The following is a 25,960-nucleotide window of genomic DNA, read 5'->3' as shown; positions in this document are numbered from 1 at the left end:
CGTGGACGAATGCACATTGTCTACATTAAAAAACATGTATGAATGTAGAACTGATTATGTCAATACGAATATTTCGTCAAATAAAATAAATATAAAATAAAATATGTACATACTGTACAAATTATGTCAAGATCATGTCAAAAATACACAAGCATTTAAGAGGCCATTATGTCCAGCTCGGGCCACACATGTTTATCATTAATATAATCTTCCGTGCTGTAATAGGCTTTCCTACAAAGCTCAACTTTAATATACTGTTTGAATATTCTATCATTCATTTCAAGAACACTTTTTGGTAATTTATTATAAAATCTTATACAATTAATCAGAAATGATTTCCCTACCTTAGCCAGCCGATGTGCTGGGATCGACAACTTGTAATTGTTCCGCAGTGATCTACTAGTACATTCACCTACTTTTTTGAAAGAGTCTAAGTTTTTCCTAACATTGTGTTGATGTACATTATATGTATACGGAACTACCAGAAATTTCTCCAGATTCACACTTTATTATGACGGATGAATGACACGTGTGTCATCTGTCAACAAGTGATCATTTTGGCAATTGCATTTTTAAACGAAAAATTTTTTTATTTGCGGCAGGCATGAAAAGTAAAACTAGACCTAATTTTTGCGACAACAAAAACATTTATTGTATTTTATTTTTTACGAACGGTGATTCTTTAATCTATATGGTACATTTTATTTAGGTTTTGAATATTTTCTTTGTGTAAATATAAACAAGTAGGTAATTAAAAGTGGCGTTTGGGCATATAAACGAGATAGAAATAAAAAATGGGAAGAAGAGAAACTGTCAGATTTTCGTATATAAATGAAGTAGGCTGTGAACGTCTCTCTTTTCTAACCTCAAAAATGCGCGAGAAGTATATTGGTCTGAGGGTAAAGTAATCTTATTTTATTATTTAATTGGCGTTGAAGTGAACGGATATTTACCATGCCATCAAAAAAGAGGAAATACAACGCCAGGTTTCCAGCCGTGAGTAAAAAGTGGACCTATACTGTTGTGTACAATTAAAAACAGATCATTGTTTTCATCAAAAATTCATCAGATGACGATAGAAATGCCATTGTTTGTTTGTAGGGGAGGATCAAGAAGATTATGCAGACCGATGAGGAAGTGGGGAAAGTTGCACAGGCTGTGCCAATCATAATCTATATCCTTTTTCAATTATAAACACTATGTATGATATTTTATATCACCAAAAATTATGGTATGTTTACACAATTTGGGTTAAAAAATTACCCAAAATTTCATGAAATCTACATTTAAAACAAGTTGAGCTGCTTAAACTTTAATTTATAGTCTAAAATCAATCAATACTTAGGTACCATGTTGGGATTATTGATAGAACTAACTAAATATATGATTTGTTTTAAATAACATGAACATATGACTGTCATATATCCCTGTCACTGATTACATTTAATTTATAGCATACATACATGTAATCATCTGTTAGGGGTAGACAGAACCAACAGTTTTGGAAAGACTGAAAGGCCATTTTGAGCTGTGTGTATGGCTCAATGTTGGAATTGAGATTCAAATATTAAAAGGTTGCTAGCCCATCACCTACAAAAATAATCCAGTTTTATTTCTTTCTCAAAGTCGTCTTTAACAACAAACATGGAAAACAAATATGGAGTGGTCCCATTCTTAAGTGCCAGGAACCACATGGCATCTGATGGATGAAGAGTCTTGTACTTAAGAATAGGAATAACTAGAGGACGCCCGCGACTTCGTCCGCGTGGAATCGTTCCCGCAGGGTCTTCGGGATAAAAAGTAGCCTATATGTTATTCTCGGTCTTCAGCTACCCACATACCAAATTTCATTGTAATCGGTTCAGTAGTTTTTGCCTGAAAGAGTAACAAACATCCATACTGACACCCTGACATACTAACGAACTTTCGCATTTATAATATTAGTAGGATAATACTTTTTCTGTTTGATCAGCGGGTAGATTGGAATAGAATGCCAAACGTCATTAAGTCCACGTTTTGTAAATTTTTTTTAGTGCAATAAAGTTGTAAATACATACATAAATAGGATGTGATTCCAGTGGATGACGCAAACTAATATTTCGCTTATTTACAAAAGCACTAGGTAGATTAAGTTTTGGCAATAAGCAGGTTAGGAGGGAGTCACTTTGCCTAATAACAACTTGTCCACACTTGACTTGTCCTGTTTATAGATTTTAAAATAAGTGCTTCTTCTTTGACGGCCTCTGTGGCGCAGCGGTATTACGCTTGTCCGTGACACCGGAGGTCCCGGGTTTCTAATACTGGCCAGGGCGTGATGAGAAAAGAACTTTTTCTGATTGGCCTGGGTCTTGGATGTTTATCAAAATAAGTATTTATCATAAAATATAGTATCGTTGAGTTAGTATCTCGTAACACAAGTCTCGAACTTACTTCGAGGCTAACTCAATCTGTGTAATTTGTCCAAAAAAAAAATTATTTAATTTTTTTCACATTTTGAGTCAAAATGAGTGAGTTATGAATGTGGATGAAGCAAAGGAAGTATGCAGGGATCGTGGCAAGTGGAAAGAGGTAGTCTCTGCCTACCCCTCCGGGAAAGAGGCGTGATTTTATGTATGTAGGTATGTTTGAGTCAAATACATCCTTAACCGACCCATATTGATGTGAACACCTCGAACTCTGGAGTTGTTCGTTGAGTCCCTCCTGACTAAAGCGAAGCAGGTGACCGTGGCGAGGAACGCGAAGACTCTCAGCCCGTCACACGTCAAGCAGTGTATACTGGCCGAGTCCAGGTTCGACTTCCTTAAAGATCTGGTAAGTTGTCTTACTTATATAATCACGTCTATATCCCTTGAAGGGTAGACAGAACAGTCTTGTAAAGACTGACAGGCCACGTTCAGCTATTTGGCGTTAAGATAGAATTGAGATTCAAATAGTGACACATTGCTAGCCCATCGCCTTAAAGAAGAATCCCAAGTTTATTAGCCTACCCCTTAGTCGCCTTTTACGACATGCATGGGAGAGAGATGGAGTGGTCATATTCTTTTTTCTAGTGATGCCGGGAACCACACGGCACGTCTTACTTATATTGAGTTTTATTCATGGCCTAGTAATGAACAATAGCAGATTAAGTGCTAATGCTTACTAAATACTTAATAATTATGAATGACTCCTGGCTCAGGTATCCATTGAACTCAGTGCACTGAGCGCAGGCTCAATGTCTTTCTTGGTCTGGGATTAGAAGTGAGCTTTAGTTTTCAGATTTATTTGTTGAAAACGTTAAAATTACATTTAATAAATGTGGAAGTCTTTGTTTGTCCGTATTTCACATCAAAACCATTGAACTGATCCACATGAAATTTCACATAGATACTTATGGTGGATGAAGTACGGAGAAGAACAGAGTAATTTTTACGCGGGCAGAGACGCGTGCGCGAGCTAATAGCGTGCTTCGAAACAAACTTCTCAGCAGAGGGGTTTAAGAATTTATTTAGCGAAACCGTTATTTCAGATTTTTTTCTTTGCTTTGGAGAGAAGAGATGTTCATATATACATAGTGTAGTTAACTCTTTCTCTAAGTTTCCTATAAGGTTTACTGGCATAATCATTTGTTCCTCCAGCCTCCGTAGCATAGCACGCGCGACGCCATTTTATCGCGCGAAAAACTTTAGCTGTCCCGTTTCACGACATAATAAAAAGCGAAACAGCGATAGTTTTTCGCTCATAGAAAACTAGAGGCTGGAGGAACCAAGGAGGAATCCAGGTTACATCCTCAGCTTCACCTCTCATGTGATGAGCCTGAGGTGCCATTTTGACATAATGACATTCAGTGATTGAAAATCAATATTAAAATATTCATTTGGTTTTAATTTTAGGTCAAGAATATTCCCGATGTCTCAGCGGCAGAGGAGAAGGAACAGATAAGCGCAGAAAGTTCACCAAATTCCTCCAGGTATGTTAATTAAATTTTGAAAAATGTATGAACTAAAGTGAAATTGAAGAACTGCGTCCTATACAGACTGCAATATAATTTGTCGTCTTAGTATAACCAATATACAGGGTTATATTTAATTTATTAGAATCATTTTAACGGGTGAATCAGTACACATGATAGAACAAATTTTACTATGGGAACAACCTTGTAAAAATAAAATCAACTGTTTCATATATTGTACTAGCTGTCCCGGGAAACGTTGTTTTGCCATGTAAATAACTAGCAGTGCCCGCGACTTCGTCCGCTTGGAATAGTTATTCCCCGTTTTTTTCGCATTTTCCATTATTTCTTCGTTCCTAATAGTTGCAGTGTGATAATAAATAGCCTAAAGCCTTCCTTGATAAATGGTCTATTCAACACAAACCATTTGTTCCTGAGATTAGCGCGTTCAAACAAACTAACAAACTCTTCAGTTTTATAATATTAGTATAGATTTGGTCTCATAGTAAAAGTTGTTCAGTTTGGGGTACTGATTCACCTGCGAAAAAGATTCTAACAAATAAAAAATAACCCTGTATATTAGTTTTTTATAACTTCACTAGGGAACAGTATTTCTGACTAGTAAAAAACTGTTTAGTTTTTTTCGATATTTATACCACGTAACCTACAATTTTTTTCAGGTTTTCAGACACATCAGCGCCCCGCAGGATAGCCAGGGAAGACTCGAACAGCTCCAGCAGTTGTGACGTCAAAATAATACCCCTCCTCCCCGACACCCGCTTACCCCCCTCCGACACGGACCCCCTCAGAACTGCCACTTCCACGCTCGTCTCCACAGACCTAGCGATAGACTTATCTAAAAAAACTGACCAAATACCCAGACCCAACTTCTACCAAGAAACATTAACGGACGACTTACAACACAAAAGCGTTATAACTGTCAACCCCACTTACAGCCCGCAACCTTCGACCAGCTACACTAGTTTAACTCTAGTTGAACCAAAACTCGAGCCAAAAGATACGTTTTACGTAGAACAATATAATAACGTTCCGTTAACTCCTGTCACGCCAACAGCGTCCGTTGCTCCTATACTCAACATAGATTTCACTAAAGACTTCGCTAAGCCAGAAATTAAGGTTTTAGACACATCTGTCGCTAGCATTGTAGGTGTCAAACCGGACACACAAAAGAAGTTACTAACGCATCTGAGTAGGCAAAATTCTAAGGGGAAAGACGTAAAAAAGGAAATTAAACCGTTACAAGCTCCAACTATGAGCATAGATTATTTAAATTCTGGCGATTTGCAGATCGACGAAGACTATGATACCTGAATGTGTATAAGTTTTGTTTTTGTGCGGAAGGCTTTATCCAAATTGCATTCGATGCTACTGAAAAAAAAAAAATATTTAAAATTGTTTACAATCTGAAATGTATCTATAGTTATTTGACGAATTATTGGGCCTATCTTGGTCTAATGAGAATCATTCCTTATGTTGTTCTATTATGAAAAAATTGCAATTTGGATGACGTCTGCCGCGCTATTGTTTACCAATTAGGTTAAATATCATAATTTCTAATACGCTGAAATATCCGTAGTCACATTTTTATTTAAATAGACTAGCCTTACCTCTGAATAAGTTGTTGAATTGTGTATGTATAATGCGCGTCATTGTAGCGGGTGAATCGAAATTTAGGATAAAAACCACTGACCTCTACATATGTACGGAACACGTACAAATGACAACTAATTTTATGTGGCAAGTTGAAGCGCCACTGCGGTTGTCCCGAGAACTAATTTTCATGTTCATTGCAAATGTCAAATCTACCATGACAGATTGTGGTATCGATTAAATTTTTTAAAACTTTGTTTTTTTTTTGTTTAATTTATTTGTAAAAATTGCCAAATAAATACGACAGAATGTGTGTTTTGTAAAACTCTACACACACCACTCATTTTAGTTCCATGGACAATCATAGCTGCCTTCAGCGCCAAAAAATCAGCACAATATTTATAATGATAGCAGCCAGTCCAATGTGTAAATAAGTGGAGGTCAGTGATAAAAACTAATACAGCATGCCACAGACCAGATGTATCAAACGATTCTAAAATAAATATGACCTCTCACTTGCACATTATTGCCGTATTGACTCACACACGGCGGTACTGTATGCAAAATAGATGTTTGTTTTGTAAAATTTTTCGTTTCTCGTGGTGATTATGTCCTGACAATAGTTTTTTTTAAAGTCAATATACAGAAATTTCTTTTTTACTGATTTGAAATATGTGTTGATAAAAAATATATTAACTAAAGAAACAATTTTTTTTCTAACGCTAGTACGGTCATTTGTCACTGCAAGTAGGTACTTGTTACGCTATCTTAAATTAGTTTTTTTTATCGAAATTGTTATAGTAAGATGCTTTGTATTTGAGGACCCCGCGAAGTTAAGCAATAATTTAGAACACTTGCAACACAGGGTCGCAGTGTAGTTTGTTTTTGTTTTCCATATGTAAGTTTATACTTAGATCTTTATTGGAAATGACGAGAATTACATCTCGTCATTTTCGTGTCGAGATGAAACACGCGATGAAACGCACTGCGACGCGTCTGCGTCACCGTCAATCTGAATCCTCTCATACAAATTCAATCATTACAAAATCATGTCACACGTAGACGCATTACAGCCCAGGAGATCGAGAGAGTTGTTAGCGACGAAATAAATAAATGAAGTTAAGACATGTGAGCTTTGTTAATGTTCGTGAAAAAGTGTGTGGGTGATATGTCTCACCCGTAAATGATGATGTATTTAATATAATATAGATACGCAATTTATATCTATAATGTAAATGGGCGAAGAATGCTGCTGGTTTCCGTTCCGAACAAAAATGCGGTAAATTCAAATTTGTCATTGAAATGTCAAATATATTTTTTTTTTCACAAAGAAAGTCTCATTTTGTTTGGAGAATAGTGTTTACCTACACAATAATAGAATTAAGTGTTTTGTTTCGTTTGTTGCGTGAGTGTAGTCTTAGACCTTAGACAATGTGAATTAGGACATAAACCTTTTAATAGTTTATGTACATGTGTAAGATGTACAGATTGAAGACTTAAGAGTTTCTTGTGGAACATCTTTGTGCGGGATCGCTTTAAAACTGACCTGCCTTTATACTAATTAAAAAAATAGAGACATGTTCATGAATGGACTGCCCGAATGAGACTTGGGCTGTAAAAAGTTTTCTGTCAGGCCTGTTAATTTTACTACAATATTTCATTCTTCCTACCGTAAGTGTGAGGTCCAAATAATCTTATGATTCCTTTGAAATGTAGTTTGTAGGTACATAAAATCTTGTGTACCCCTGTACATATTGAATGTAATGGTACAAAAGCGAGAATGTTTCTTGTATTGATGTGATCAGCAGGAATAAATGACATACAATTTTATTTTGTTTTTTTTTTTCAATTGCTCTAAGAAATTCAGTAAAAAAGTAAAGCTATGTAAGAATATTGTGTGCTTCCTCGCTTGTCAGAAAACGAAGAACCAACAAGCCTTTAATCATTATTATATTTATAGGCAGAGAAGTCTTTACACTTGCCACAATCCCTACATAGTGTTTGGTTCAACCACATTCATCAATCTTTTTATACGAGTATTAGTTCGTCAGTGCAGAGTTATGTTGGGGAGGTTTGTTCCCATTCAGCCACACCCAGATCTGTAACACTGTTACTCAAAGGGAAAAAAATTCCCGTTGTGTAGCTGTGTTACACATTGCAACTATCGTTTTCCCAATGAGTAATACTGTTACACAATGACACTTTTATTCCCGATCAGTAACACTGGTTAAGAATATTTTTTATAAAAGCATTTTTAATGTTTGTTTAATTAGTTCTTAATTGACAGGTATCAATTATTACTAGCTGCGCCCCAGGCCTTCGCTTCTATGGGATTTTCGGGATAAAAAGTAATTTATGTTACTTCCTCCTATCCGCAGCTTCGCTCGCGCTAATGTAGTGCAAATGACTCCAGGATTTCGGCAAATCCCACTGAAACTTCAGTTTTTACCGGGATGAAATGTACCCGATATCGTTCATTGTACTCCACATTATATATGTGTACAAAACTTCATGCATTTCGGATAAGTAGTTCAACTGTTAAGAAGTAACAAACAAACTCACTTTCGCATTTATATTATAAACAAACTTTTGCGCGCAGTTTCGCTCGCGCGAATTTAGCGCCACCAACAAAAGAATACAAGTTTTTCACTATCTCGCTGGAACAAGTTATTACCGGGATGAAAGGTACCTTCGTACTCCACATCCTACTACTATTATAAAGGCGAAAGTTTGTATGGATGTTTGTTACTCTTTCACGCAAAAACTACTGAACCGATTACCATGAAATTTGGTAGGTATGTAGGTAGCTGAAGACCCAGAATAACACATAGGCTACTTTTTATCCCAGAGTTCCCGCGGGATTGATAGGGTTTCCATGCGGACGAAGTCGCGGGCGGCCTCTAGTTATATATGAATGCAACATGTCCGCGTCTAATTTCGATGTAACCCATAGATGGCTACAAACCCTTTTTCTCCGCGATAACAAGTTATGTTCCGCCTGTTATTCGACGGCCTCTGTGGCGCAGCAGTAGTGCGCTTGTCTGTGACACCGGAGGTCCCGGGTTCGAATCCCGGCCAGGACATGATGAGAAAAGAACTTTTTCTGATTGGCCTGGGTCTTGGACGTTTATCTATATAAGTATTTATTATAAAATATAGTACCTACCGTTGAGTTAGTATCTCGTAACACAAGTTTCCAACTTACTTCGAGGCTAACTCATTTTGTGTAATTTGTCCCATATATATTATGTTATTATTATATTATTCCACGGTGCTGCCCCGGTCTCCCAGGCGCCCCTCTTCACAGCCCGGGAGGCCTATAAAAGCGCGCGTGCGCGCCCCTGGTCTTCACCTTTAGACTATCAGCATTCACCAAATTAAGTATAGGTCGCGCGGTGGTTAAAGAACGCTCGGAAAAAATAGTGGGGGCAAACGGCGCATGTGTACATTCGCGCTCAAAAATGCTAAGGGAAATGTTTTTTTTTTATTTATTTAATACTAGCTGTTGTCCCGCAACTTCGCCCGCGTGATTTTCCAAAAAAAAGTAGCCTATGTTTTAACTCGGTTATTTAACTATGTATATCCATATCTTATAATATACTTATAATGTTAGTATGGATTTTGTGCCTTATAAATACTTATAATCCCTACTTATATTATAAATGCGAAAATGTGTATGTGTGTATGTATGTTCAGTTTTCACACTTAACCTGACCTGGCTGAACCAATTTTGATGAAATTTGACATAGTTATATTCAACCGTGGACGGACATAGGGTAGGGGCGACTTGTACTGTTTGAGAATTAATATATTATTTTAAGTTGTCGCGTACAAATACGATAAAACAATTTGTGCGCAACAGTACCCAAGAGACACGGGACGCGCGAACTCAACGCGGGAAGTAAAGAGTGACTAATCCACCAATACGTGTCGCCGTCGGCGCACACCCGCCCCCCCTCTCTCCTCGTCCCACCTAATAGACCTAAAAATTGATCACTGCGCATGCCCCTTCTACTTTTGCCGAGCGTTCTTAAACCACCGCGCGACCTATAGCTCGCTATCCTCTAGCGGCTACTTGCTAGATCTCATGTCTATAGCTAAACCCACAACCTCTAACTTGTAAAACTAGTCCAATCAAAGATTGTCTTTATTCTATAATTTCATCTCTCATTTCTCTTACCTGCGACGTTTTATGCAAACGCCACACAAATCTGTACCAAATTTCATCAAAATCGGTTCGGTCAGAGTTACTTTCGTGATTAACTATTTCATCAAATAAAACAAAATTGAAATGGTCATGTACAAAAATATTTCATTTATTGTTTGTTAAATTACTTATTATTATTTACCAATAACAAGTGCTTATGATTACTAAACCACACTTTATTATCGACTTTGTACGTGATATTTTTCCGCTTATTTCAAAAGCGAAGTAGCCAAAATAGTATCTTTTTATTTATTTTCCAGTTTTTCTCGGGCAAAGTCGATAATAAACTGCAACAGTACGTTAAATTTTAAAATTAAGGTTTTTCAATGGTTAGAAGTAGAATAAATAGATATTCCATTGGCAAGATACAATGATATTTGAATCAAAAGTTGTTTAGTCAAAAATAATAGAAATTTTAGTTCAAAAGAACTTACTGTTAAGTTACTGTTTTGTAATAAAAGAAGATAAAATATATATTTTCCTCCAAATCTAACCAATAAGTTGATTTCTAGATCATTTTGTTGCAGTTGAAAATTGAAACTGAGGGCACGGTTGTACCCTAAATGAAATAAGAGTACTAAAACGAGAGATTAAACACAATTTTCCAATTTTGAGATTCAAAATACACAAACGGCTTACAAATAAGCCGGTAAAACATTTACAGAATAACTATAAAACAGTCTATCGTGTTCCCTAACTTAAATTACCTTAAATTAAGATCCCGTATGTAGTTGAAACGATGACATTATTTGATAAACTCATTGAACTTTTACATTTATGAAAATTTCATATCTTTATATCGAAGGTGGTGCGACGGCTTTCGCGGGAGACATTGCCATTAAACGCTATAAAAGTTATTAAAATTATAGATTAGTTTAATAAAAAATTAATATGTAAAAATTTGAATTTTTATAAAGTAAATTTGTTATTTACGAATCGTTAGATGTGTTGCAAAAAAAAATGAGCGTGAAATCTTGTAAATGCCAAATTCATGAAAAAGCATGTAGATAAAAAAAAACTACAATGAAACAATGAACTGAATTATTTTTTAGATATATTAGTGATTTATTTTAATCCCAGCACTCCTTCGCCCTATGTGACATGATGCAAGAGATGCAAAACAAACAAATGTTAGATCGATAGATAATTGATTTATTTGAACGTTCTACAAACATACTAAGACAACAGAGGTGGTCACCGAAAGTTTGTTATACACAGTAACGATCAAAATGTATGTAAGAGTGACCTTTTTAAAGTACAGCCTGAATAAAAATAAGTAGATATTTAACAAAGTCTAAGAATATTCAAAAGTAAAAAATTTCGCTTTATTACGAGTATATCCCAATTTGTAGACTTACCGAATGTTATCTTTCTTTCTATATGGCCTACTGGACATTGGATTTTGATAAAACTACGAAGAACCTAACCTCCTCCTTAGGGAGAACATGGGATAACTATGATCAGGATCCAGGCAAAGTCAGGCCAGTGAAGCGACTGCTGACCTCCTTGACCCTGTTAGGAACAGCCTGACACTGCTTGATAATTATATATAAATAAAGATTTATAGTAAGGGTCAAAGCACCCATTTTATTTGCGAAATTGTATGCACTTCGGCGCAAAGGTATTACTTATATTATAATTTTAGTCATGTCTAAAAGATTGATTACTTTTTATCGGGCGAAATAAATATTGATGTCTGTTAAAATTATAAAAAAAAATTAATTAATTATCACTGGCAGAAAACGTTTAATTTGAAGTATGAAGGTACCCACCCACATTCAAACATGCTTTGACAAAAATATAGCTGCTTGATTTAAAATGAAAATTGACTCACTCTTCATAAATAAGAACAACGCAATAAATAGAGGGTCATTTGACCAACGTATACGCAAAGACATAGCTCAATAAGTTTATCAAAAAACAATAAATAAAATTTCATTTATAAATATTGTATTAATACTGATTACATTACTTACATGTAGTATGGTAATTGATGGCTGTATTTACACGTCATATCGAGTTGAATATAATTTAGTTAAGAATGTTAAACCCGCATTTATGCAATGGCGACTTTGTATTGGACATCGACTTATGAAAAAAAAATGTTTTTGACCGAAAAATATTATTATAATAACCAAAGATTAGCGAAAAAAAGAAATTTGTTAAATAAAAAAAAAAAGAAAAATTAATTTTTTTTATGCCCAATACTGTGCCAATAATATACTAACTATAATACAATTATTACATGAAATAAATAATTCGAAAATTATTATGTAAACTTAATAATTAACCATTACAAATGTAAACTTAATAATGAAAATATGCAAATGGCCACTAAGTATATGTTCTTATGATTTAATAACATTTAATAGGAGCACCTTTTGTTAGGACAAGGCACTTGGGCAGCTAAGTGGTACTACATCCATTTTTGTAGAATCTATTTTTGTTTTTTACGACAATTTGCATAATCTAATTACGATACAAACAACTTGAAAACTCCAGTATTATCCATAATCAGCCTCATTCATATATATAACACTTCATCAAATTGTACAAAAATAATTACATTTATATAATTTTCGAACATTAAATACACCACTAAGTATGACATTCTAGGGAAGACTTTTATATAAAAATTGTATTTAAAACTAAATACATTAATAGGTATTATCATGCTAAGGGTTTGTTAAGTTACAAGAACTCTCTTCTGCTCTTTATTATAACATACATCCCTTGGGAACTACAGGGATCAGACAATAATGTTGAGAAAAAACCAACAGAAGTTAATGTAAGCTGGATTCCACGATTTATGAGAGTGCACGAGTTGTTAAAGTGCTTGTAACTTTAGACGTGCGCAAAGCAACGCCTCAGTTAATTATAAGTAAATATACCGATAAATACTAATTAGCCTAAAAAAATTATATAATTTGGAATGTAAAATGAAGGGGTCCCAGTCTTTATGGTAAAACTTTTTTTACAAGAACTTAGCTTTACAGTTCAATTTAAATTTTTTGGGGATATTTTTCAACTAAAAACTTGTGAGTCACACATTTTTATAACCCTTGTTTAACCTTAATATAAAATCTATACTGATTGTAAACTCATGTATGAAACTTATTTACAAAACGCCCTCAAATGATACAAATCAATTTTGTTGCTCAACTAAACTCGTTGCCCTCATACAAACTTTCACAGACATCCAACAGCCTCAGCACTGGGCTGATGTTGTACGGGAACAGAGACTTGGATACTAACCTGCTTATTTGTAAACGTAGCCTGATAAGTACCCGCATGGTGTCATCAAGAGCTCGCGTTCCACTAGAATCAGCTAGTTGGCATGTCTCTAAGAATTTCGGCCAATTCCTTCGTACATACTTCAAGAATCTGAGTAAATACAACAGGAAGCAAGTCTCGTTGCTCACAAGATAATCTAATAGGACATCGCTGTCATGAGAAACCACCTTAAGGAACTCCATGAATGACGTAATCGGATTCAACATTGGAGCCAGATCGGGGTACATGGAATTCCTGTACACAATGCCAACTGTTATGTCTAGGGTGCAAACCATAGATTCTATCAAATAGTCGTCTTGTTCGCTAAACAAATGGATGAGCATTTTTGTAAAAGGCGTTTCCGGGTGAAATTCCAGACTCATTCTCATGAATGCATCAAGTTTTTTCAGAACATCCCTTATGGATCTCTCTACGATTTGCATGTCCTGAATCGCATTATAGTCAGAGGAGTCTATAGAGCTGTCAGATGAATCGCACCTCATTTCCTTTACGGTGACCGCTATAGATTTCAACACTAATAGTGATATTTTTTGTAACATAGTCTTATTCACTTCACTTCGTTCTTGATCCTCCCCGTAACTTTGATCTACCAACTGGACGGAAGTGGACAGATCAGGTCCTAATGAGTAGTCCTGTATAACCGTACAATTGTGCCCTAAAAATTCGAAACCACTCCTACTGCTCTGTAATCTAATGTCATTTAGCAATCTATAATCCTTTACGAACCTTACAATTGAGTGGGCGAGACTGCATATCTCGTCTGGCAAGACATCTTGTAAGGCTAAAGTAGAACCGTAGCACAGAACTTCATTGAATAATCTCAAAAGATGCGAGTATATGAGTTGTGGAAGGTTGATGTTTCTCAATAAGTCTACAAAGCTTTGCAGATCTGCATAGAATGGCTTAGTATCTCTCACAGAAAGGTTAGCCTTTACACTTATAATAATCTCCCATAGGGATAAGAAAGTCAGTATGCAATTTTCAACATTAGATAGGTTCAGGTACGTACGTAATAAGAGTTTCATATTTTTCACTAATTCTGGCCAGTTGTGTTCCAAAGTTTTTATTGTTAAGGATTTAATATGTGCAGTGTCGAAAGATTCTGAATCTCTTAGTAGAACTGTGACACAACCATGTTCGTTCACCCTTTCTATTCTTACATGGGTAGGAATAGGGGAAGGAGTTCTCACTCGTTCAGCTGACACATTTAACTTTAATACTGGATCGTGTAATTTAAAGGCATTTGGTCTGTCTACTGTTGTATGTTCCAAAGATGTAGAGGGGGCACTGTGGGTTTGCAAATTTGAGAAGGCACTATGGAGATTGGTTTGTGAGCTGGAAGGAATGTCACCATTAGTGGTATTGGTGCCGTAACCTACACTACTCCGGAACGGATTATCCGCCTGTACGCATAGAGTACTCGCTGAGTTTATGTAATTACTGTCATCCAAAGGATGCTGTTCAACATCTTTCCATTCCACTATCCTTTTAATAATATCCAAAGTGAAATTAATTTTCTGTACGGTTATTCTGTTTATTTTATCAAAGGAATATATATTTTCAGCTATTTGATGTAGCCAGTTCTCGTTTACTGTATCCTTGGCAACAATCAAGAAGCTGGCTAGAACTCTACTTGCAACGAATGTGATAAACTTGTTATGATGATCTGCTAAATCAATCACTTCCGTGATCCAATCGTGCCTATTCCTAACAAATATGTCACATGCTTGCATCAACTTTGAACATATTGTGCCTACAGCGTTCTGCTTTAAGTAAATGTCAAATAGTAGCTGCATTGATGACAGATACGTAAGTGAACAGGTGAGGGGCCACGTAACAATGTGTAGAGGACGGTCCAGCAATTGTAACATTAAATTTTCATCAAACCTGCACAGACACTGCCCAACAAGGGCCTGCTGCAACAGCCGTAGTTCAGAAAGGAGTTTATCATCATCCGAGCTCCACGTTGGTGTAGCGCTGGAGCATGACGGGACTATTGCTACATTACTGCTACTGGGGATTCGTATAATCGAAGTGCAATCAACGGCATCCTCACTTACGGTGCCACTATCAGGAGATTCTCCATTTCTAATTGGGAATTCCTCAGTGGTTTCAGCCGCAGTCTCAGATTCAAATATTTCAGTGAGAACATCCTCGCCAGATCTGTCGCTGACATCGTCTATGTCGGGCGCATCGATTCTCTGTTTCTTCTTTACTGGTTGATCTGAAGCCATATCTTCATCGGATGGTTCACCGTGTTCCTGCTCCCTCCAAACCATTAACTCTTCTTGCAAACTATTATTGTATTTGTATACGAAGTCCAGAAATCTTTATTTCACAGCAATATTCATCCTGGAAAAAACAGATCGAATATGAATGCATGACCTTTCAGTTCAGCTACCCAATTACGCGCGCGACAAAGCCTCGAGAGTATTTCACTCACACTGGTATCATTTGTGAATAATTGTGAACGAAAACCTTTTCTTACTTAATTATAGATTGATTTTTATTCAAATTGGAAGTATTTTTTCATTTATCTACAGATTTTGTCTAACTTTCCAAAATATTTTGATGGCATACATACCATTGACATAACGAGGTTGTCCAAAATGGTTAACTCTTTCTTTGAATCCATATATATATTAAATTAAATCACTGCAGTCCAAATAAGCACAAATATCATTACTTTTCTGTGATTTATCCCAGATTTTTAATAAATAATTCACTAGTTCCACAGAACATCGACTCCATTACGTACATGACGCTATATCAGATGTTATACTTTTTTCAAAGGAATTTTCAGAAAAGAAATAAAAATAGGCAAAAGCAATAATAAAAGAGTATTTCTAAAATAAAATTCAAGTTTAAAATATTTCTTGACATCCCAGATTTAAATAATAACTATAAAAGAACAATAGCCAAAAGAAATAAGTACTCACAAATTTTAGAATTCAAGTCGTCATATCCGGTTGAAAATGAAGAAAGTTGCCAGTCTATGAGAACTAAATAACTAATAAACGTCAAAAAAAAGTAACCAATACGAACGTTAAACTTACTGGAAATATAGAGTACAGGAAATTTAGCTTAATTTTAAATTTAGGAATTTTAGCATATTATTTAGAGCATACATGTAATTAGACAAAACAGGACGGAAAAAGAGGGGTATTATAAGTTTGATATATCTGTCTATCTTAACTCACAAACGGATGAAGCGATTTCAATTTAGTTTTTTGGATTAAAGGTGCGAGTGTTCTTAGACATGTTTGATTAAAATTGATCCCCAGTGATCTACTAGTACATTCAATTCACCTACTTTTTTGAAAGAGTCTTAAGTTTTCCTATTATGCATAATGTTATCGAATATGTATTGGAAGGGGAAAATTTATATTAAGGTTTTTGAAAAAATCTCTTTATTTTAAACCGTAGATAGCTCGAATTGCCCTTTTTTGTAGAATGAATATAGTTGTATATGTTGTGTATGGCTGCTGCTGCTTCCCAACGCAGCAGATCATAAGACATTAAACTATGAAAATAACTAAAATATTCTAGCTTAGCAGTTGCCACATCCGTCAAAAGCCTAATACGACGAATATCGTACCTATGCTGCAGAACTAAACCTTTTAGAAAGTTTCAAAATGTGAGCATGCCATTTCAAATTTGAATCTAATGTTAGTCCTAAGAAAGTAGTACTATCAACAAAATCTAATATTTTACTACTTATACTAATATCTACATTAGCCTGCCGCACATTGGAAAGTGTACACTTAATGCATTGGGTCTTATTCGCATTTAACAGTAAGTTGTGATAAGGAATAAGATTTCGGTGGAATATAGTCCTCTGCATTAAAAAACTTAAGGATTAAAAATTTAAAGCTGTGTGTTTATTATTTTGTACTTTTTGAGTGATGTTCTAACAAACACACAAAAGTTTTAAATGTTGCCAGTTGCCATACTCGTACCGCCAAGGGATGAGTCGTTCTTGTATAAAAGCGTACCACACTTGGTACATTATAAAGAAAATTACAGTGCCTAAAACCGACATACATATAAACTGAATGTTTTTTAAATCTATGCTAAAAAAATCCAGGTGTTTTATACCAAGTACGTACTTTTGCGTAAATACGAACATCACTACCAGTTCACCACTCACTTGCTTTTTACTTCACTTCACTCAAGTTCACTCTTCACTACAACCTCCCCTCGACCCTCCCCCTTGATTGAATAAAAATGTCCGCTTTCAGAGACTCGAAAAATAAATTTTGTAGATTAAAATAGTGTTAGAAATCGTAATCAGTAATTTGTTACAACAGAGTCAGGTGATTATGGTTTAATAGCGTGTTTGTTTTGTGTTACAAGTGCCTATGATGACTCATTATAGTGTTTTTGCATAACAATCGATATAATAAATTTAGGTTAAGATCTGATATTGTATTCGGAACAATACAGCATTTAACTGGATTTAGAAAATCTCCAGTGGATTATATTTCCATCCCACGCAAGTACATGTTATTGTTTATTTTTAGTACCGATACGGAAACGCATCGATTCAATATGTCATTGCTTCGTAGTTTTTTTTTGGATTGAAAATGTACTATGTCTATTGGGAGGGTTGCGAAAGACTTCCAGTATAGAAAATGACACCCGCAACCTTGTATCGAGTTAGAAAGCCTTTGTCGCCTATAGAACGGTTAGACAATGGTGAAATTGGTTAATATCCTGCTAATTGTTTCCCTGATAATTGTACTCCGTCGTCCGCCGATCTTTTCGTCGGGGTGCTCCGATAGGGAGTTGATACCCTTTTTTATCGGTTTATAATAAATCGGTTTTAATCCTTAGAAAAATCCTAGCAATTTCCAGATTTGTAAGTAGTAAATTATCTTACATACACAATGAGAATACCCCCTGGTAACAAACAAGTTTAAGAATGGTTCTTGCCTATAAAGAGACCAATTTTGGCTATGAGTAATTATTAACATTACCAGACTAATTGCAAAATCATTGAAAACTTTTTAACACAAATCCTGTGGCAATGAAACCTTTCAATCAATTTTTGTATTCAGTTTATAAAATTTAAACAAACATGATTCACATTTTTGAAGCTTGGGTGCAATTTCCTGGGACTATTTTTATTGAAATAATATAACTTTTTACATTTACTAACACAAACATGTATTTGGAAAAACTTACCTATTTGAGTTTTTGGGGCTTAAAAAAATATTGCTCTGGAATCTTAAAAAAAAAATACAAAAACCATTCAAACTTCATTTGGTAAAAAATATTTAAGAGGTCTTAGAAAATAGTAATTGTATTTTTTATGTAGGTATGTTTATTATAATTATTTCTTTTTGTATTTTGTGCAGGTATAAATGTATTTATTTAGTTTGTAGTAGATAACAAAAATGTCCCTTTTTTGTAAAATAAAGTTTAAATACATAAATAAAAAAAATTCTGTTTCAGGTTACAATGGATCAGAAGACCGAAACAATCATTTGCATGCCTTAAAACGTTTTTTTATGTAGATTTTTTACGAATCTCCTAGGACATTAAGTGTAGTTGGACATGTGTGTTTTTATAGTGTGAGTGTCAGTGGTAACAATGTCGGACGACGAGGACTCGTCCCCAGACCGGGATTTGGGCCCTACGAATAATGTGCCAGGTTAGTGTAAAATAATATAATTGCTTACATACAAACATACATATAGTCACGTCTATATCCTTTACGGGGTAGACAGAGCCAATAGTCCCGAAAAGACTGAATGGCCACGTTCAGCTACTCGGCTTAATGATGGTATTGAGATCGAAATAGTGACAGGTTGCTAGCCCATCGCCTAAAAAAAGGATCGCAATTTAATAAGCCTATCCCTTAGTCGCCTTTTACGACTTGCTTTATAATAATAATTATGCAATGTTGTTGGAAAATACATATAATTTTTAAATCTTTACATCTTTAGTTCAGACAGGACACTCCAAATTAATCCAGTTGAGTGCAAATTCAATTCAAATGGACATGGTTCTGTACTTCAATAATATGATCTAAAGTTTAGCCACTACCCAGATTTTTTTTAAGTGGGATGAATTGACATTCAAATAGTGACAGTCTGTTAGCCCGTCGCCTACAAGAAGAATCCCAAATTTATAAGACTATCCCTTAGTCGTTTTTTACGACATCCATGGGAATGCAACGGAGTGGGTCTATTCCAAAGTGCCAGCAACCACACGGCACTAACTATTAGATACAAAACATCAGGTATTTTACTGACTCTCGATCAACTTCTTATCAACACTATTGACGGCCTCTGTGGCGCAGCGGTATTGTGCTTGTCTGTCACACTGGGGGTTCCGGGTTCAAATCCCAGCCAGGGCATGATGAGAAAAGAACTTTTTCTGATTGGCCTGGGTCTTGGATGTTTATCTATATAAGTATTTATTATTATAAAATATATTGTTGAGTTAGTATCTCCTAACACAAGTCTCGAACTTACTTCAAGGCTAACTCAGTCTCAGTCATCAAAAAAAAGAAATAAATAACACTATTAGGGCATTTATATCTACAGGACCTTGATTATGGTCATTAAGCGGACCCAGGGCTCCGATTATAATTAAAAACTGGGATAAATGCCAAGAGTATGAAATTGAAACAATAGATTAATTTAACAGGAAACATTGACTTAATAAATATTTACAAGGATATCCCAGCGCTAAAATAGTATGATGAACATTTGAAATGACACAGTTACTGAATGCACAATTATATGTTAATGTATATGTATATAATAAGCTACGTATTGTATTTGTTAAATTATAATTTGAAAAGATTTAATTGACAAATTTATTGTTTGAATTTGGCCAACCAATACTTAATCTATACAAATATTATAAATGGGATATATAAGTTTATTTGTTTGTTGTCTCTTCTCGCGTTATCTAGTGAACAATTTCATCAAAGTATATATACACATATACATACATATAATCACGTCTACATACCCTTGCGGGGTAAACAGAGCCGACAGTCTTGAAAAGAATGAAAAGACTGATAGTTCATGGTCAGCTGTTTGGCTTAATGATAGAATTGATATTCAAATGTTGACAGGTTGCTAGCCTATCGCCTAAAAGAAGAATCCCAAGCTTATAAGCCTATCCATTTACGACATTCACGGGAAAGAGATGGAGTGGTTCTATTCATTTTTGTATTATAGTATAAATAACTATGTATATATATGTTTTTTTTTTTATATGCTTAAGCATTATGTTGGCAATATTTTTACAAGTTTTCAAGATTTATTGTAAACACAAGTCGCGCTGATGACTGAAACACAAGGCACCTGCTATTTGATACAGGTATATATATATATATATATATGTTTTCAGTGCTCGGGATCAAACGGCTGAAGCAAATAGAGTCTATGTTCACATCGCGCCGTATAGAGACAGGATGCGCTCGCGGCCTCAGCGTGGAGACCCTCATAGACATGCTGCTGGTGCTGTATGACGAGTGCTGTAACAGCAGTCTGCGGAGGGAGAAGACGGTGGCAGACTTCATACAGTTCGGTGGGTGAAAAATACATACATACATAAAATCACGCCTCTTTCCCGGAGGGGTAGGCAGAGACTACCTCTTTCCACTTGCCACGATCTCTGCATATTTCCTTCGCTTCATCCACATTCATAACTCTCTTCATGCAAGCTCGGCGGTTTCGGGTACTTTTGACCTGACCCTTTACCAGGACGTCCTACAAATAAATTTGAAAATACATACATGTTTACTTATAAAGCTGAAGAGTTTGTTTGTTTGAACGCGCTAAACTCAGGAAGTACTGGTTCGAATTGAAAAATTGTTTTTGCGTTCAATAGACCATTTATCGAGGAAGGCTTTAAGCTATATAACATCACGCTGCAACTATGAGGAGCGAAGAAATGGAACATGTGAAAAAAACGGGGAAAATTATTCATCCTTGGCTTCAATGATGCCCAAAATAACTTTTCTACGCGGACGAAGTCGCGGGCACAGCTAGTCCATCATACGTCGTTAATGAACTGTTGTTCACTATTGCCTCAGTTTTGTATGCGATCTAATTGATATTGTCAGGTTGGCTGGAAGGGACTCCACTTGGGGATGAGCCCGCCTTTGTACTGTACTGTTTTTATTTGTAATGTACTCCTTTAGTGACCAATGAAGCATTTATTTATTTATTATACTTAAAACATAACATACATATACATAAAATCACGATTTTTTCCTGGAGGAGTAGGTGGAGACATCTTTCCACTTGCCACGATATCTGCATACTTCTTTCGCTTCATCCACATTAGTTTAGTTGTCACTATCACTACATAGTATAAAACAAAGTCGCTATGTTACTCTGTTTGTCTGTATGCTTAAATCTTTAAAATTACGCAACGGATTTTGATGCGGTTTTTTGTAACAGGTAGAGTGATTCTAGAGGAAGGTTTTTGTGTATGATAACATTTATAATTTTGCACCCGTGCGAAGCCGGGGCGGGTCGTTAGTTATACATACATACATACATAAAATCACGCCTCTTTCCCGGAGGGGTAGGCAGAGACTACCTCTTTCCACTTGCCACGATCCCTGCATACTTCCTTTGCTTCATCCACATTCATAACTCTCTTCATGCAGGCTCGGCGGTTTCGGGTCGTTAGTCATCACTATAATGAATGTTATTATTATTTCTTTTTACAGTGAAACCGGTAGCGACCGCCCTGAAGCGGTTGCGTCTCTCCCGCGACGACTTCGAGCTGGTGAAGGTGATAGGCCGCGGCGCCTTCGGCGAGGTGTGCGTGGTGCGGGCTTCCTTCATGCAGGTGGGTTTTGGTTCTCTCTCTGTCTCTCTTCTTTGATCTCTCATATCTATCCTTTCCTCTCACATCTTTGTCCTTTCCTCTCTCATCTTTCTTCTTTCCTCTCACATCTTTCTACTTCTCTCTCATCTTTCTCCTTTCGTCGCTCATCTTTCTCCTTTCCTCTCAAATTTTTGTCCTTTCCTCTCTCATCTTTCTTCTTTACTCTCACATCTTTCTCTTACTCTCACATCTTTCTCTTACTCTCACATCTTTATCTTACTCTCACATCTTTATCTTACTCTCACATCTTTCTCTTACTCTCACATCTTTATCTTACTCTCACATCTTTCTCTTACTCTCACATCTTTATCTTACTCTCACATCTTTCTCTTACTCTCACATCTTTCTCTTACTCTCACATCTTTCTCTTACTCTCACATCTTTATCTTACTCTCACATCTTTCTCTTACTCTCACATCTTTCTCTTACTCTCACATCTTTCTCTTACTCTCACATCTTTATCTTACTCTCACATCTTTCTCTTACTCTCACATCTTTCTCTTACTCTCACATCTTTCTCTTACTCTCACATCTTTATCTTACTCTCACATCTTTCTCTTACTCTCACATCTTTCACTCTTACATCTTTCTCTTACTCTCACATCTTTGGCCTTACCTCTCGCATCTTTCTCTTACTCTCACATCTTTCTCTTACTCTCACATCTTTATCTTACTCTCACATCTTTCTCTTACTCTCACATCTTTCTCTTACTCTCACATCTTTCTCTTACTCTCACATCTTTATCTTACTCTCACATCTTTCTCTTACTCTCACATCTTTCACTCTTACATCTTTCTCTTACTCTCACATCTTTCTCTTACTCTCACATCTTTCACTCTTACATCTTTCTCTTACTCTCACATCTTTGGCCTTACCTCTCGCATCTTCTCCTTCTCTCTCTCATCTTTCTCCTTTCGTCGCTCATCTTTCTCCTTTCCTCTCACATCTTTCTGCTCACCTTTTGCCTGGACGTCCTTAATTTGATCAAGGTACATATTCTAAACCTCAAATTTTTATTGAAATTGTCAGTGAGGGAATTAGCGGGCGACAGCTTGTAACTAATACATTCATAATATCACGTCTATATCCCTAACGGGGTAGACAGAGCGACCAGTCTTGAAAAGACTGATAGGCCACACTCAGCTGTTTGGCTTTATGATAGAATTGAGATTCAAATAGTGACGGGTTGCTAGCCCATCGCCTAAAAGAGGAATCCCAAGTTTATAAGCCTATCTCTTAGTCGCCTTTTACGACATCCGTGGAAAAGAGATGGAGTGGTCCTGTTCTTTTTTTTTAATGGTGCCGGGAACCACACGGCACTATATAGTAACTAATAGTTTATGAATAAATCGTTTATTCGTCTGTTTATAACAGGGTTCCGAAGGTGGTGTGAACATGTCTTCGCCCGGCGTCTCCACGGCCGGGGAGCGAGTGTACGCAATGAAGATACTCAACAAGTGGGAGATGCTCAAGGTAACACTCATCACGTCTCCGTCCCTCACGGGGTAGACAGAGACACCCGAAGGGCTAGAGAACAAGTGGCTTAGAAATGTCGAGTGAAGAAAGTAATTTTAGAATCAGTTTACTTAGACAAATAAAGGCGATATTTATAATAAGTAAACTAGTTTTTGCCGGCGTGAATTTACCGCATGTTATTATACATATAACAAAAGAGGGATATTTTTGTATAACAAAAGAAGGACTTGACGGCCTCTGTGGCGCAGCGGAGTGTGTGTCACCGGAGGTACCGTGTTCGAATCCCGGCCAGGGCATGATGAGAAACGAACTTTCTCTGATTGGCCCAGGCCAATGGATGTTTATCTGTACAAGTATTTATTATAAAATATAGTATCGTTGAATTAGTATCTCCTAACACAAGTCTCGAACTTACTTCGAGGCTAACCCAATCTGTGTAATTTGTCCCGTATATAAAAATAAAAAAAATATATGATCATATAAAAAACATAAATTATTATTGAACAGAGAGCTGAGACGGCGTGTTTTCAAGAGGAACGTGACGTGCTGGTCTTCGGCGATCGAAGGTGGATCACAAATCTGCACTACGCCTTCCAGGATGAACACAATCTGGTAATTATACTTTGGTCTCTCATCACACCCTGGTCGGGATTCGAACTTGGGATCTACTGTGTCACAGATAAGCGCACTACCTCTGCGCCGTAATTCTATAACGTAAACCCTTCATACAGACATTTAATCACGTCTATATTCCTTGCGGGGTAGGCAGTACAAACAGTCTTTAAAATACTGATAGGCGACGTTCAGCTGTTTGGCTTAACAATATAATTGAGTTTCAAATGGTGACAGATTGCTAGCTTATCGCCTAAAAGAAGAATCCCAAGCAAATAAGCTTATCCCTTAATCGCCTTTTACGACATTTATGCCAAAGAGATGCCGGGAGCCACACGGCACTTCACACACACACACACACACACATATTAAACCCTACCTTCTGTATCTGTATCAAATAGCAGAGACCCATCAACGCTACACTTGTCAAACAGTTATACCCATTTAATTAATAAATAATTTATAGCCAAAAAAATTAATTAGCTCTAAAAAACAAAAAGGCCTACCTTCTTTATATGACATGACTCGTACACTCATCAATTCCAGTACCTGGTGATGGACTATTACTGCGGCGGAGACCTCCTGACCCTCCTGTCGAAGTTCGAGGACCGCCTGCCGGAGGACATGGCCAAGTTCTACATCGCCGAGATGGTGCTGGCCATACAGAGCGTCCACGAGTTGCAGTATGTGCACAGGTGTGTGTTCTGTTGGATTTTGTATACTAGCTGTGGATAGTATTATTGAATTTATGTAATGAACTCTTTGGTTCATCAGATATGTTGAACTCTTTGGTTCATCATAGGATTTTAGAATATTTGTGACGTATGTCACTGTCAATTGATTAACCGGTAAAAATAATTCAAATATTCTCAAGACTATAAAATTGCATTACAAAATGTCATAAATAAATTAGTTAAAATAAATAAGTTCCATATTTTGTTAGTTTAGAGTGAAATAATTGCATTATATGTCGTTTCTCTTTTTAGGTAAGAATATTACTTTTAAGTTGTTTTTGTTTTAGTGTTTTGTCTTGCGTTCTACTTTTCAATAATAAATTTCTCTTTTTAGAGCAACACATCAGAATATTATTTCACCAAATTCATATCATTATATTTATATATATCTACACTAATATTATAAAGAGGAAAACTTTGTTTGTTTGTTTGGTTGTAATGAATAGGCTCAAAAACTACTGGATCGATTTTAAAAATTCTTTCACCATTCGAAAGCTACATTATCCACGAGTAACATAGACTATATTTTATTTTGGTTAGTTCTAATAGAGATGTATTTAGTATCGGCTGTGAATCCGTGCGAAGCCGGGGCGGGTCGCTAGTGTATATATATAGATATATAAGCAGATATACAAGGAGAGTGTGGAGGGAAAGGTCGGAGTGGGAAGGCCTAGACGAACGTATCTTGATCAAATTAAGGACGTCCTGGTAAAGGGTCAGGTCAAAAGTGCCCGAAACCGCCGAGATTGAATGAAGAGAGTTGTGTATGTGGATGAAGCGAAGGAAGTGTGCAGAGATCGTGGCAAGTGGAAAGAGGTAGTCTCTGTCTCCGAGACAGAGGCGTGATTGTATGTATGTATGTATCATTGAAGCCCTCAAGGATGAATAATTTACCCCGCTTTTTTCACATTTTCTTTGCTCTTTATAGTTGCAGCGTGATGTTATATAGCCTAAAGCCTTCCTCGATCACTGGTCTATTTAATACAAAAATAATTTTTCAATTCGAACCAGTAGTTAGGTATTATACTAAGATTAGCGCGTTCAAACAAACAACCTCTTAAGCTTTATAATATAAGTACATACATACATAAATATAATCACGTCCATATTCCTTGCGAGGTAGACAGAGCCAACAGTCTTAAAAAGACTGATAGGCCACATTCAGCTGTTTGGCTTAATGATAGAAATATTAGTATAGATGTAAATCTCAATCTTTATTCTATCGTAAA

The 25,960-nt window shown here is 36.1% G+C and overlaps 3 protein-coding genes across 5 annotated transcripts in view; 2 read left to right on the top strand and 1 right to left on the bottom strand.

Annotated features, from left to right (window-relative positions):
• Positions 1–675: 675 nt before the first annotated feature.
• LOC106130454 (uncharacterized) lies at positions 676–7,372 on the top strand. The gene is made up of 5 exons (XM_060952038.1): positions 676–996; positions 1,102–1,172; positions 2,667–2,811; positions 3,873–3,949; positions 4,612–7,372. Exons 1-5 carry the CDS (start codon positions 955–957, stop codon positions 5,261–5,263), a joined length of 987 nt encoding a protein of 328 aa, XP_060808021.1. The 5' UTR covers positions 676–954; the 3' UTR covers positions 5,264–7,372.
• A 2,468-nt stretch (positions 7,373–9,840) lies between these two features.
• Positions 9,841–15,965, bottom strand: LOC106130444 (protein lines). Its single transcript, XM_013329290.2, has 2 exons — positions 15,628–15,965; positions 9,841–15,395 (listed from the first exon to the last, which is right to left on the bottom strand). The coding sequence occupies exon 2, from the start codon at positions 15,320–15,322 to the stop codon at positions 12,908–12,910; it is 2,415 nt and encodes an 804-aa protein (XP_013184744.2). The 5' UTR covers positions 15,323–15,395; positions 15,628–15,965; the 3' UTR covers positions 9,841–12,907.
• A 1,254-nt stretch (positions 15,966–17,219) lies between these two features.
• LOC106130435 (serine/threonine-protein kinase Genghis Khan) overlaps positions 17,220–25,960 on the top strand; it is a 73,320-nt gene continuing 64,579 nt past the window's right edge. For 2 of the 3 annotated variants that reach the window (XM_060952091.1, XM_060952089.1), the window contains exons 1-7: positions 17,220–17,359; positions 18,501–18,699; positions 20,415–20,594; positions 21,748–21,869; positions 23,284–23,382; positions 23,893–23,997; positions 24,544–24,692. In XM_060952091.1, the coding sequence (XP_060808074.1) occupies positions 18,639–18,699; positions 20,415–20,594; positions 21,748–21,869; positions 23,284–23,382; positions 23,893–23,997; positions 24,544–24,692 (716 nt within the window). In that variant the 5' untranslated portion in view covers positions 17,220–17,359; positions 18,501–18,638. The other variant, XM_060952090.1, reaches the window with a different exon arrangement.

The sequence above is a fragment of the Amyelois transitella genome, chromosome 27 (genome assembly GCF_032362555.1).
Source record: "Amyelois transitella isolate CPQ chromosome 27, ilAmyTran1.1, whole genome shotgun sequence".
Taxonomy (NCBI): domain Eukaryota; kingdom Metazoa; phylum Arthropoda; class Insecta; order Lepidoptera; family Pyralidae; genus Amyelois; species Amyelois transitella.
This window is presented reverse-complemented; position numbering and strand designations above follow the sequence as displayed.